A 14373-nucleotide genomic window follows, 5' to 3' on the forward strand; every position below is an offset into this window, starting at 1 on the left:
ACCAGTCGTCCTAGTGAAAAAGAAAGACAGCACATTTAGCCTTTTGTTGACTACCGCCGCCTGAAAAGCATTACGATGAAGGATGACTACCCCCTTCCCCGCATCGACGATACATTGGACCGGCTGTGCAACGCTAAGTACTTCTCATCGATGGACCTGAAGAGTGGCTACTGGAAAATTGAAGTCGACGAAAAAGATCGCGAGAAGACTGCGTTCATCACACCAGACGGACTCTTCGAGTTCAAGGTGATGCCATTCGGCCTCTGTTCTGCCCCAGCGACGTTCCAGCGAGTAATGGATATGGTGCTCGCAGGCTTGAAGTGGTCAATTTGTTTAGTCTACTTAGATGACGTTGTTGTCTTCTCCTCAAGCTTTGAAGACCACCTAAGAAGGCTTCGTATAGAGCTGGAAACAATCAAGTCTTCAGGCCTAACACTGAAACCAGAGAAGTGCCACTTCGGTTACGTGGAGCTGCTGTTCCTTGGTCACGTCGTAAGCAAGGATGGAGTTCGCTCAGACCCTCAGAAGACAGCTGCGATCGCAGGGTTTCCACAGCCTAATGACAAGAAAGCTATACGCAGATTCTGCCAGCAGAGAAGCGCAACGGCCTCTCCCTCATACGTGGGGACAAAGCAGCCCTTGCACAGGGAAAAACTACCTGCGGGGAAAAAAATGATAACGCCCCGTTCCTGCGGCCTTGAGAGCGAACGAACGGACACTACAATTATACGTGGCATTATAATCAGGACAACCTTAGACTTAAATCAACTAAATGACCTGGCAGGTCATTTAGTCATTTACTCGACTATACACCTTTATCACACAAGCAACTATAGGTGATCGAGAAATGCGCCGGATACAGAAAATCTGTACCTTCATAGCCTTCATAGATTACGAGAAAGCATTTATCTCAGTCGAAACCTCAGCAGTCACGCCGGCATTGTTTAACTAAGGTGTAAAAGCTGCATATGTAAATGTACTAGAACATATTTATAGCGATTGCACAACGACCTTACTCCAGGGAAAGGGGTAAAATATCAAGAAGGGCGTCAGGCAAGGAGGCATGATCTCTTCAGTACTATTTATCACGTGTTTACAAGAGGTATTCAGATAACTGGATAGGGAAGAGTTGGGGATAAAAGATGATGGATATAATACATAAGCAATATCCGATTTGATGATGACATTGCCTTGCTAAGTACTCAGTAAACAAATTGCAACGCTTGGTCAACGACCTAAACAGGCGAAGCAGAAAGGTAATTGTAAAAATTAATATACAGAAAACTAAAATAATATTCGACAGTATCGGAAGGGAACAAAAGTTTACAATATAGGTGAGCCCTTTGTCCTGCAGTGGACGTAGTTAGGCCGATTATGATGATGATGGAACCCTTTCGGCACCACTAAAGGGCGAAAGGTCTTAAGAAGCCTCTTTCTTTCCCCTCCAGTCTTTCTTAGTGCACCCTTAAAGCGGCTTTCTACTGTATACAGTGGCATGGCCTTGGATCGCTGTCCTAACTCTGTCTCTACTCTGGCATGCGTTCACCTCGCTTCAGGATTTTCATTCGACTCGAGTCGACTCGAGACGCGAGATGATTTGCGGAGCCAACGGCGACGCACCTCTCGACATCGCCATCGAGCGCGCGCAAGGAAAAAAATGAAGATGCATCGCAGCGCATTTAGAAGTCTCGCTCGTGCCCCGACTGGTCAAGGGAAAAGGTAGAGAAGTCCCAGCAGCCGCTCGGAGAGCGGGAGGCTGTAAAGCCAGGATGTGGACGGCGCGGCTTGAAGGGGGGCCTCGCCGCGTGAACCACGCAGCCGTGGCCATCAACGGGAAGGTCTACTCATTTGGCGGCTACTGCACGGGCGAGCACTACAATGACCCCAAGCCCATCGACGTGCATGTCCTCAACACAGTGTCCCTCCGGTGGTCGCTGGTGCAAACGCAGTCGCGTCCTGACGACGTACCCTTCCAGAGGTACGGTCACACGGTGGTTGCGTACGGCAGCTACGCCTACCTGTGGGGTGGCCGCAGCGATCGTGGAGGCTGCAACGTCGTCTACCGCTTTGACACCGACTCCTTGACATGGAGCCGTCGGACAGCCTTTGGCCAAGTTCCTGGGGCCCGTGACGGCCACTCGGCTTGTGTCGTGGGCCACCGGATGTACATCTTCGGTGGCTTTGTGGAACTGTCAGACCGCTTCTCGTACTCTGTATACTTCCTCGACCTCGAGAGCATGCAGTGGCAGTACGTGCGCACCAAGGGTGAGCCTCCGCAGTGGCGCGACTTCCACACGGCGTCGGTCATTGGCCACCGTATGTACGTGTGGGGCGGCCGCGGGGATACCGAGGGGCCGTACCACTCGCAGAACGAGGTCTACGACAACCGCATGGCCTACCTGGACACGACCTCCGCATGCTGGGTGTATCCGCACGTCGACGGCGTGCTCCCCGAGGCACGCCGCAGCCATTCAGCATTCGTTCACAATGGACAGCTGTACGTCTTCGGAGGCTACAACGGGCTCCAGCTGACCCATTTCGGAGACTTGCACAAGTATGACCCCGAAACATCGCGCTGGAGTCTGGTGAAGACTCAGCGGGAGGGCCCATGTGCTAGAAGGCGCCAGTGTTGCTGCATGGTCGGCAACCGGCTGTTTCTTTTCGGAGGCACAAGCCCAACACCCAACCAGGCGGCCCTTCAACTAACGGATGTGTTCAACGCCGACGATTTGACGCTCTTGGAACACTCCGATCTGCATGTCCTCGACTTGGCACCGTCACTGAAGACCCTCTGCCTGCTGGCTGTGATTGACGCGCGCATGGACATCAGCCACTTGCCACAGGACATCAAGTGGGAGATCAGCGCTATGACTGGAAACAGCATCTCATGCCCGTTGCGTTTGATTGGCTGAACGCGGCCCACCCAGAAATCGAAAGTTTTTCATCCATGTAGCCTTACAAAGACGTTTAGTGTCGTACACGAAGCTGGGATTGCGGCAACCGTCAGGCCCTCCCCGCAAGGTCGTTTTCATCAAGCAGAAGTCGGGCTTGCAACTAGCGAGAACACTGGTTTGCCCAGTCCAGGGAGGATGCGCATCAAAGGACGAGTGTGCGGTCAAAGCATGTAATTAGAGGATATTTCAAGGGCACAAAATAAAAAAAAACATGCAAACACAGGGACATCTTGTCGTTGTCATTATTCCTATATACCTTTGGTTTGTTTTATGGGGTTTAACGTCCCAAAGCGACTAAGGCTATGAGAGACGCCGTAGTGGAGGGCTCCGGAAATTTCGACCACCTGGGGTTCTTTAACGTGCACTGACATCGCACAGTACACGGGCCTCTAGAATTTCTCCTCCAAAGAAATTCTAGCCGCCGCGGCCGGGATCGAACCCGCGTCTTTCGGGTCAGCAGCCGAGCACCGTAACCGCTGAGCCACCGCGGCGGCTATATACCTTTACCAAATATCTCTGAGTACAAATTAACAAGGAAAAAAATTACACGATTGCACTTAAGTCTGCTTAAGAGCGGAAATGCGAAAGCGTTTCCCTTTGTTCTCTTTCTCCCTCCCTTTTTCATTTTTATGTTATGTGGCGAGCCGGTCTACCCGGGTTCGAACCCGACCGCGGCGGCCGCGCTTCGATGAAGGCGGAGCACAAGGCGCCAGTGTGCTGTGTGATGTCAGTGCGCGTTAAAGATCCCCATTTGGTTGGTAACAACTTTATTCATAGTCCTGCAGGGCTTTCGCCGACGGGGCCTTAGGTCTCCCACGTGGGGACGTTGAGGCGCTGCCTCGCCGTCGCCTCGCGGGCCTGCTGGACGGCATATGATCGAAATTATTCTGGAGACCTCCACTACGGCACCTCTTTACTCCCACCTTCCCTTCCCTTACGGCGCAGTTCAGGTGTCCACAGAGATATGTGAGACAGATACTGCGCAATTTCCTTTCCTCAAAAACCAATTATTATTATTATTATTATTATTATTATTATTATTATTATTATTATTATTATTATTATTATTATTGTTATTATTATTATTATTATTATTATCATTACTGGAGTAGGCTCAACTAAGTCGACGTCCATGGCTATTGTGACGTTCGTTTCCGAGATGGGCAAGCTATGTCGACGTTCATGGCTATCGTTCGTGACGTCCGAACGACCCTCACGGGACTCGAACCCACGACCTTTTTGCTATCACTATCATCATCACTATCTCTAGCACTATCATTATCTCTAGCACAAACTATCAGTATCAGTAGCTATCGTTATCACTATCACGCCGCCACGGTGGCTCAGTGGTTATGCTCGGCAGCTAAACCGAGAGACGCGGGTTCGATCCCGGCCGCAGCGGTCGGATTTCGTTGGAGGCGAAATTCTAGAGGCCCGTGTGCTGTGCGATGTCAGTGCTATCATCACCCCAGGTGGTCGAAATTTCCAGAGCCCTTCACTACGGCGTCCCTCATAGCCCGAGTCGTTTGGGGACGTTTAACTCTCATAATTCAAAACTCATTATCACTGCCATCACTAGCACTATCACTATCGGCAGCTATCATTATGATCACTACCGTCACTAGATTCACTTCCACTGTCTATCTCTAGCACTGTCACTATCAGTAGTTATAATTATCACTATCTATTGCTGTCACCACTCCGCGCACTTAAGCGTGGTGCCGCGGTGGCTCAGTGGTTATGGTGCTCGGCTGCTGACCCGAAAGACGCGGGCTCGATCCCGGCCGCGGCGGCTAGAATTTCTTTGGAGGAGAAATTCTAGAGGCCCGTGTACTGTGCGATGTCAGTGCACGTTAAAGAACCCCAGGTGGTCGAAATTTCCGGAGCCCTTCACTACGGCGTCTCTCATAGCCTGAGTCGCTTTGGGACGTTAAACCCCATAAACCAACCAACCAGCACTTAAGCGTGCATTCCCAGACACCCTTAGAGCGTGTTGGGGTAGCGGTCTCGGTCACAAAGGACATGCCCTCGACTCAGCGTGGTTAGCTCAGCCGGAGACTAGTTACCAAGTGGCAAGGGGTTTGGTCGTTTGGTGCCCAGCTTTCGGCGGTCTCAAACCGGAGAATGGCTGGGAGCCAAAGGTTCACAAACAAAACAACGCTTATACAGCACAGAGACGATACAGAGGATTTCACAATCACTCGTATGAGCACATACAAAGTGATTTACAATACAATGCAACTGGTGCAAAGTTACACTCGTGAGAGATTACAATACAAAAGAATTATAGAACCTAAAGTGCACTAACACAAGAGAGGCAGCAAACAAAACACAATTTGTTCACCGGGCACTACGACAGTCCGACGACTAGAGGTACCCGACAGAGCCGACCCGCAGTCTGGCGCACGCTGCCTCGTTGGTACGCGGCTGGGCGAGTTGTGTTGCCCCTGGAGACGAGCGGGCGGCCTTCTCTGAGGCTTGAACGGCGGCTCGGGCTGACAGACAGCGGTCAACGCCCTTCATATATAGGCGCGCTCCGCGTCTGTTTGTTCTTCGCGTCAAGGCAGGCGCGCACATGCACACAGTATCAGCTGTGCTATTTCCTTTCCTTCTTGCTCCGGGCGCGCGTCCCATTGGTCAGGCGCAGAGACTGGCTTCAAGATGCTTCAAGATCTTTCCTGTGTGGCGCCGCCGCTGGCTGGCAAGTGAAGAGAAAGAGGGCATCACTTAGCACACTCAAGTCTACGCCCTCTCCGTCAGCATTAAAGAGAAACTGCTCGGAACTTCTGGAAAAATCGACGACATGCGCTGAATTCCCTTGGCGCCCGTTCCTGCGTTTCGCGGCGTCGCCGTTGTCCCTCGTAACCAGCTCCGCAGCGGAGGCAGCGCGCTGCTCTAGTTGCGCGCGCTCCTGGCGTCATCTCCCGCGACCTCCAGATAACTTAATTGCTCTCTTCGCTCCTCCTCCAATACCACCCCTGTGCGGCGGCAGTCAGAGCGCCGGATCGGTGTCGGCGGATCTCGGTATGTGCACCGTCCGAAACGCATAGCCGCCGCCGTTCGCCACTTCGATCCGCCTGCCTATATAAATAGTTTATTGTCTGCCATGTCTTTCGGAGCCATGAGCCAGGCAACCTGTGGAAGTCTTTCGACTGCCGCTGCTGCTAAACGAGCTGCCAGAGCAGAGGCCCAGCGCCGTAGCCGTCAGAATCCAGAGGTGCGTGCTGCCGAAGCAGAAGCTTACCGTCGCCGCCTCGAATTCTTTGCCTCAGTCTATCGAAAAGCTGTAACAGCTGCGCTCAAAATTCGCATTAGGAAGTAACGTAATCGTCGGCATTTTTTTTTTCGAAAATGCGCCGAATTTTGTGACAATCACTATATTTATTATCTATTTACTATCATTACTTATATGTTGCTTATCAAATGTTGCTTATTCAACTCATATTTTAATTACCATATACAACTTATGATTGACAGTTCGTGCGGACACTTTTGCGGACAGCCTCTCTCTACAACTTCCGTCCACACTTTTGCAAGCAGCCTCTGTCTACACCTTCTGTCCACGCCACTCCGCTAGTGGGGACAGCCTTTGGAACTGCACCGCGACGCCAAGGTTGGTAGGCCGGCGCATTTGCGTGCAGTGTGGTTTCTGTATGAGTAAATATTGAAACAAATACGACTATAGTACCCCCATGTCGGAAAAAAATAGTCGGGGTTAGTAGCTATATGAGAAAGGAATCAGCACAGGACTCATCGTTGATGATAAATGAAGACGGATTGTGGGACTGCGGGATCTTGGGGTTTAACGTCGCAAAGCGACTCAGGCTACGAGGGACGCCGTAGTTACGGACTCCGAAAATTTCGACCACCTAGGGTTCTTTTACGCGCACTGACATTGCACAGTACACCGGCCTCTAGAAGTTCGCCTCCATCGAAATTCGCCCGCCACGGTTGGGATCGAACCCGCGTCTTTCGGGTCAGCAGCCGAGCGCCATAAAGCCTGACCACTGAGCTACCGCGGCGGCCTTGCGTGATATCTTCAGTAGGCCTATATAAGCAGAATTACTCATTCTGTACTTAACATTCATTGATGGGCTCGAGTCCTCGTACCACTACCAGTGCAGTGGTTAAGAGATGTGCCACTGCACTGGCAAGTGGCCACCGGTAGGGATTCGCAACCCATTGGTGCGACCCATGTTGCTCTTCCCGAGCAATCTCTCGCGCAGCTGCCGCGTCGCTGCTCCAAACCTACCCGAGCTTACCAGAGTTACGACCCGAGCTTGCCCGAGTAAGCTCGGGTAGTAACTCGGGTTGCTAGGCAGAGGCTCAAGATCGTACGTACGGTGAACGCACGGTAACAAAATTCTTGGTCGGTGTTGGTGAGCGTATGCCATTTGTTTCAGGGAAGACTTTCAAAAGTAATTTTCAACAATAATATTTTTGAGGTAAAGTTAACTTTTGCGGCATAGTGCTTTGGCGGATCAAGTCATCAACATATTCTCCTAGAGGAGTCATTCCGTATTTCAAAAAAAAAAAAAAGAACTTTCGCAAGCAATCGCCATTCACATTAGAGGAAGAGGTGGGGAGAAGCGCGGGGCGGCAGTCTAATGATTTGAGATTTTTCAGATAAGACAGAAAGCCAACCAGACAGACACAACCCTCCCTCTCCAAATACCAGCCTGATCAACCTTCCTACAGGCCACTTGAAAGGCAGAGTCCACCAGAGCTACTGGTCGGACCAACAGAGAGCCACCATGCAAAGCCGAGCACTAATTATCTTACTGTTTCATTCAATGCACTACTTCCATCCATCCATCCATCGCGTTCTCCTGGCGGCGGTCGGGCTGTTATACCTCGTTGCTCGGGCCAGCACATGAAAGAAGCTAAGTCACCCAAACCAACGTTACTAGAACCTACTGAGTTTGTTCTAGTAACGTTGACCCAAACCGAGGTTCATAGCGGATTTTTTTATTTTTTTTTAATTTGTGGTATTCATCAATGTCATTTGTACTCTTTGACCATTTTTCGCGTTCGCTCTAAGCGGAGCACTCCTTTGCTGGAAACGCGTTGTTTAATTCTAAACAGGATATGCTCACCATCCCCAAGTTATCATCGATAGTTCTGTGGACAAGGTCAGCGGAGCTAGCCCAGCGGCATTTTATATTGTATCTTTCAATACTGCCTGGTCTACTCGCCTTATTACTCGGATCGCATCCTCCACAAGGGGTGGAAGAGTTGTCACGTGAGGCATGAAAAAAAAACTGCAATATAATAGCCCATGCGTAGTTTTAATTTACTACAGCGCTTAATGAGCCAGCCTGCTTGAAGAGCTTAAATGACAATAAACGACGTATCAGCTGTGATACATCTTGCGTTATGCGTCACTGTAGACAATAAAACACACAACTAAAATTGGGTATTATAGTCCTTTGGTGCGTTTGTGGTTGCTTCCTAAGCTGTCCTTCTACATGTTCATTCCACAAAAGTCCAACGGGTCATAGGTGCGCTTCTTGAAACAAGGGATGCCCAGGGCAAATCTAGTAGAGGAATGCCAGAGGAATAGGGACAGAGTCGTCAGCGCGGAACAACGTTCACGTGCTTGTACTCGGGGACAAAAGAGGTGTACTCCACACGGCGGGAGCCGGAGCAACGAAAACCTGCGGCATTTTGGCAAGCTAAAGCACGAAACATCGAAACGAGCCAAGTGATCAGCCTGCTGATAATAAAGGTCTCGCATTGGCTGTCTCGATCCCAAATGCCTCCTGTAAATGGCGTTGTAATGCAGTTTTCCGTTGCTCCCGCACTTCCCCGATAGTACAACAAACGTTACACACTGTATGTATGTCATTTGGGACTTACGAAAGGGTGTTAAATGAAAAAGAACAACTTCTGCTTATATGTCTCCGGGATGAAGGAGGATCGAAACCATATCAAAACACGTTGTCGATCGCATTCCGTGAGGCCTTCAATCTCCCCTTTCAACCGATTCACCTTTAATACCTTTAATACGCGAAGTTCTTGCTTGTTGTCTGGTTATTTGCTAAAAATAACCCGACAAGCGACCTGTCGAAACTTTTGTAAATATAATTTCAGGCGCACCACCAACAAACGAGTGAACAAAGTAGCAGATGAAACTGAAACCGAAAGTACACAATGCAAAAACCAAAACTACAAGTTAGTTTTCAAAGTAAGCAACATTTGCAACGCATAAAATTTGTGGCGAAACACTAAATAATTGTAGTTTAAGCATTTAGTTTTACAACAAACGCTGAAATAAATTTATTACCCGAGTGCAGAGGGGGATGAGCACACAGGACCCAATACAGAAAGCACATCATCATCGCAGTTTCAAAGCAGCGTATGTCAAGTAGTCGTAGATGCCTCTGGCAGCTTCAGGGTGTAACGGAGCAGCTACATAGCTGATACGTAGCGGTTGAAACAGTTGCTTGCTCGTTTGACGCTATACCTATCATTTCTGGAATCAGGCTTGCATCAAGTTTATGTGACATACTACAACAAATGGAGTCGATTCTTGAAGACTACGTGAGCGCTACAGACCTCAAAGTAAGCTTGCATCGCTTAGTTTGCTTCGCGTAGCTTGCCATGTATCATCTGTAGCCTCTGCGAAACTTTCGTTCTCGGTCACTCTGTCAGAGAAATTGTGTTTTGAAACTCTAGAAGCGTTTTTGTGAAAAGCAGAGGCTCTACTGAGTATTGTTTTTATTTTCTTTTCAGCTGGTTGTAGGCTGTGCGCTGTTTTGCTGCTAGTTTTCATTGTGTCACTCTCGAAGCTGTCGAGATTAGGATATCGCTTTCTGCTGGATGTCTGTATAAACAAAGCTTTCAGTGTCTTAATTATTGATGCCGTCTAGTTTCAAGTTTGCTGTATACGTATGAGATCGGTGGCTACAATTTCGTCAGCTATACGAAATTCGTGTCGGTGTCTGTTCCGGAATGTTGTCCGCCTGTGACGCAATGAGCGCAAAGACAGCTTACCCTCCTTTTTTTTTCGTACCTTGTTAAGCAATACGAAGAGCGGTACCATGAAGAAATGAAAAGAGGTGACGTTGATCCGAAGACACAGTTCGAGTATGCGTGGTGTCTTGTCAGAAGCAGATATCCAGCAGATATCCGCCGGGGTGTTATGCTGATGGAAGGTGAGTCATCGCCCGTCATGTGTTCTCAGTGAATGCGAACTATGTGCCGTTCAGCCTTGGGCATTAGTTCTAAGCCGAGGTTGCGTGCAGATTGGTAGGGCGTTTGCTAAACAATGCCTCTGATTGTATCGCTACTCACTGCTTATTATAGTGTGCTCCTGTATTCCATCTAACAGGTAGCTATATAACAGGAGTTGAAGTAAAAGGGAGTACACAACTGGCTCTGCTGTGAGCAGGGGTTCAAAATATATATATAGCTTTTCAGAGGTTCTGCTTCGGGTCGCACACTGTACCAAGTGGAATGCCTTCATAGTGGCAGCTGACAGTTTAATAGAAGAGAACTATCGTGTTAGATGATAGGGTGGAGGAGAGAACAGTCGAATATATATGGGGCTTTTAGTCAGTTTTTACCCCCAGGATATGCATATAGTCTATTTCAATAGTCTTTGGGCCATATGGGCTGCTTTTGAGTCTCATAGTGGAGCACTCGCAGTGCCCTGAAAGGAGTACAGACACCTAATTTTGGTGTCGTGTTTTCTTCTCAACAATGATGTGGAAGGCACTACCACGCATAAATCACCGCGTGGTATTCGCTTGTGTCCTCCAAGTAACTTATAATTGAATTTTTTGTCATGCTGTTTCGGTTCCAACAACCGACGATGACTGGGACGTCAGTGTGCTTATAGTTCATGTGACATATGAAAAAACTGCAATATAATGACTGCTTCTACACTCGTCATTTTGGCTTTGGAGACATGCTGGCTTTAGCATGGCAGTGAATTTAAACTACGTAGCAGCGATTATATCGCAGCTTTCTCATGTGTCACGTGACCTATCACCACATTGTGACGTCACATTCATTGTTCAACTGTTCAAATTGAAACAGCTCAAGAAAAAAATTATTGTAAATTATTTAGCAGTCATAGGAGAATACCACGTGGTAATCCATGTATAGTAATGCCTTACGCATCATTACAAAAAACACACGCACCCAAAACTTGGGTCTACGCTCCTCTAATCACAGGTCTGAAGCTCTTGCGGCCACTGGCCATTTTTCACAGTGTTTGCATTTTGAACGCACTAGGACGCACTACGTCCACCTCTATGAACGAGGGCGGTGCTGGTGAACACTCTCAAAGGGAGGTTACACTACGCATAAATACCGCCACAGCAGAAGATTGGACTGCCGTCGCCGTACCTCAGTTGGTAGAGCAACGGATGCGAAATTTGGTGGACATGGATTCGGATCCCACCAGCAACATGTGGTTGTTTTTTCTTCTGCTTTCTTATCGGTTATCTTTAATCAATAAAATAATTATAGTATTAATCTCCAATTAATTGTCACCACAAATTAAAACAAAACCCTCCCTATGCACCTTGGTTTCGGTGATCGTTGGCTTCAGTCATGTATGTCATAACAAACCCCTCTTTTTTCCTTCACGTGTGTGCTTAAGAGGACGACAAGGGTCATTTTTGCCTTACAGAAGTTTACAGCCTGATGAATGCCTTGAGTGCTCCACTACTTGGCTAAAGAGCAAGCCTGATGGCCTGAAGACTTTTTATAGGAGGTATTGCAGAGCATAGAGGCAATATGTAATGAGAAACGAAGGGAAGTGAGTGAAACAGCAAAGAAAAGGCATAAAATTCCAAAAATGGAAAGCAAGATGATGTAAAGAGATCTGTGATAAGTTTTCTTTTTGTGAATTGGTTTTCTTATATTTGTGCACGATGAGAGCAGGTTATTTCAGTTGTTACTCATCTGAATAATAAGTTCAAATTGTTGTACAACAAGCAGCATGCTCAACTTGTGAATATGAATGTGACAAGGAGAAATAAGTGGTGGTGGGAAGAGTCATAAAGAGTCAAGAGTATGTTTATGTAATACATAATGGGAGATATTTTTATAGGTTTTACGTAGTGATAGTAGTAGCGGTATTGCAGCAGTTACAATTAGCTAGGGTTCACTGGATTCTGTTATGATGTGCCGACAGCACCCAATGATGCTTCATCTTAATTTGCCTTCATGTGTATTCAACAGATTTGTTTCACCATGGAAACACAGAGGCCAAGCGAGATTATCTTTTCTACCTGGCTGTTGGCAGCACCAAACTTAAGGTTTGTAGTTTCAAATATACCACTTAGTTATGTTCAGATGCTTTATTAATGAGACATTGCACAAGCTGCTAGCAGTTTGCACAACCTTGCTCAAAACAGTCAGTGAGCCATTTGATTGGCATTGTACCATTTGTTTTCAACCTCTGGAGTACTGCCTTGACTAGTGGTCTAGTGAATGATGTTAACAGTATGTTCCTCTCAAATAGTCTGGCAGCAGGTCAGTGGCTTCACACTAACATTTGCAATGCATCCCTGTGTAAGCGGCCACGTATCGTGCACGCAGCTTTAATGATGTTATCTTCTGATGACTGGCAGGTAACGACAGCGAGCCACTGTGATGGGAAGGCTTTAAGGCTTTTGTTTGTGTTCATAAAGGTTCTGAGCGTAGATAACATGTGCAATCTCGTTATCTAACTGGTATTGCATTTGTTTTGAACTACTTTTGTTCCCAGGAGTACTCAAAAGCATTGAAATTTATCAAGGCATTCCTTCATGTTGAGCCAGCCAACAGACAAGCACAGGACCTTGAGGCAACTATTAAGAGCAGAATGAAGAAAGGTATGTTCTCCTGGATCTCAACTGCTTTTCTCTTTTATTTTTAATGCTGGGTGATTAGAGCCCTGACAAAATATGGATGCATGCAGAAAAGAAAGGTACCTACTGTTTGTTGTTACCAAAATTCTGGTATTTTCTATGTGATATTGTGCAGCATCATATTTAATCTTATTATGGAGCCTGCCTACGTTGTCCAATATGGCCTCCTGTAATATTACTATTTCTCCGAGACTACCATGTTGGCCTGCCAAATGAGTACACAAAAACATAGTTCTCAGACAAATTTCTCAACCCTCTGTTGCATAGCAACACGTTAGAGCACTGCAAAAGCTTCATTCAAAGGTCTGACCCCAAGGCTCAACATCCGAAATTAGCACAGACTTGTTACATTTATTTCTACTCATAATTTGGCCCACAAAACTCATTTCGAGGCCAGGGACCGGGCAGCACAACTGTATAATTGCTCATTTTGTGCACGTATCACTGCCCCTTATTAGCCTTTCAAGTCATGCCATCTGTATTGCATTTTATCATTTTTAGTATACTCCGGCTCAGCCTAAAGCCTTGCTAAGTTCCTAGGGGGCTCATGTACTTCCTTCACTATGGAATCTCATTATTTTTGCACTGCACTAAGCACCTGCAAACATTTATTATAAGCAATGTTTCAATGTGCACTGTTGTGTATTAAAAGTAGCCTCCCTCTGTTACAGAGATGTCTAATATTTGTGTACAGGGTGGTCCACTCTAAGTGCGAACACGGCTCCGCGTGGCCGCGCTCCGCGGAGCGCCAGTGTATCCGGCGCGTTCGCGCATCGAAGCAAAGCCGCGCAGGCGCACAGGGGCCCGGGGGAGGAGCTTCGTGTCGTCTGCTACAGCGCTGGCGCGCACCTCGCTTGCATTGCTGGTAGCAGACGACACGAAGCTCCTCCCCTGGGCCCCTGTGCGCCTGCGCGGCTTTGCTTCGATGCGCGAACGCGCCGGATCCGCTGGCGCTCCGCGGAGCGCGGCCACGCGGAGCCGTGTTCACACTTAGACTGGACCATCCTGTACATCTAGCTGAAAGAAGCATGCAGCATGTCCAATCCAGTGCAGCGAGCAAGCTGATTCTCTGGAAGTGGTCAGGTGTCTAGCTGCTGCAATCCCCATTGGCTTGCTTCAGCTAGAGGCTTTGCAGTTATTTGCCAAGTTATGATGGGACAAGAGTATAGTGCTTGGGTGGAGAAACTGTTCTATATTTGATGTGAAGGTATTTGCTGCATAAGAGTAGCAAAATTTGCCTTCGACGATGTGGGAGCTCAGTATGAAATTACTCATTCCAGAGGGCATAAAAGGCATGGCCATTGTTGGTGGTGCTGCTCTTGCTGTTAGCGGGCTTGTCGGCCTTGGAATTGCCTTAGCCAAAAGGTGAGCCTATACATTAGGACTTCGTCTGAGCAGATCTGCTGAGCTGCACTTTTTATACTGTGTAACACTTCTTTTCCATGCAGGTAAATGACATCAGTCCTTCTCCTGCCCAGATTTGCTCTAGCCGAATGTTATTTTTCATGATGTAAGAAGTGTCAAAATAAAAGTGGGTAATGCATTCCGCCACA

At 47.8% G+C, this 14373-nt stretch overlaps 1 protein-coding gene and 1 pseudogene across 2 annotated transcripts; both read left to right on the plus strand.

The window, feature by feature from the left end:
• Positions 1-1668: 1668 nt before the first annotated feature.
• Positions 1669-2935, plus strand: LOC149342310 (kelch domain-containing protein 3 pseudogene; annotated as a pseudogene).
• Positions 2936-9294: 6359 nt separating this feature from the next.
• Positions 9295-14373, plus strand: LOC149342311 (mitochondrial fission 1 protein-like). 2 transcript variants are annotated; one of them, XM_089544599.1, is made up of 6 exons: positions 9295-9518; positions 9979-10111; positions 12150-12226; positions 12679-12784; positions 14101-14185; positions 14269-14373. In XM_089544599.1, the coding sequence occupies exons 1-6, from the start codon at positions 9474-9476 to the stop codon at positions 14270-14272; spliced, it is 450 nt and encodes a 149-aa protein (XP_089400725.1). In that variant the 5' UTR covers positions 9295-9473; the 3' UTR covers positions 14273-14373. The 2 variants fall into 2 exon arrangements, with proteins under 2 accessions (XP_089400725.1, XP_089400726.1); XM_089544600.1 differs by lacking the exon at positions 14269-14373 and having other exon boundaries at positions 14101-14189.

The sequence above is a fragment of the Amblyomma mixtum genome, chromosome 5 (genome assembly GCF_055824585.1).
Source record: "Amblyomma mixtum isolate Tamu chromosome 5, ASM5582458v1, whole genome shotgun sequence".
NCBI classification, from domain to species: Eukaryota; Metazoa; Arthropoda; class Arachnida; order Ixodida; family Ixodidae; genus Amblyomma; species Amblyomma mixtum.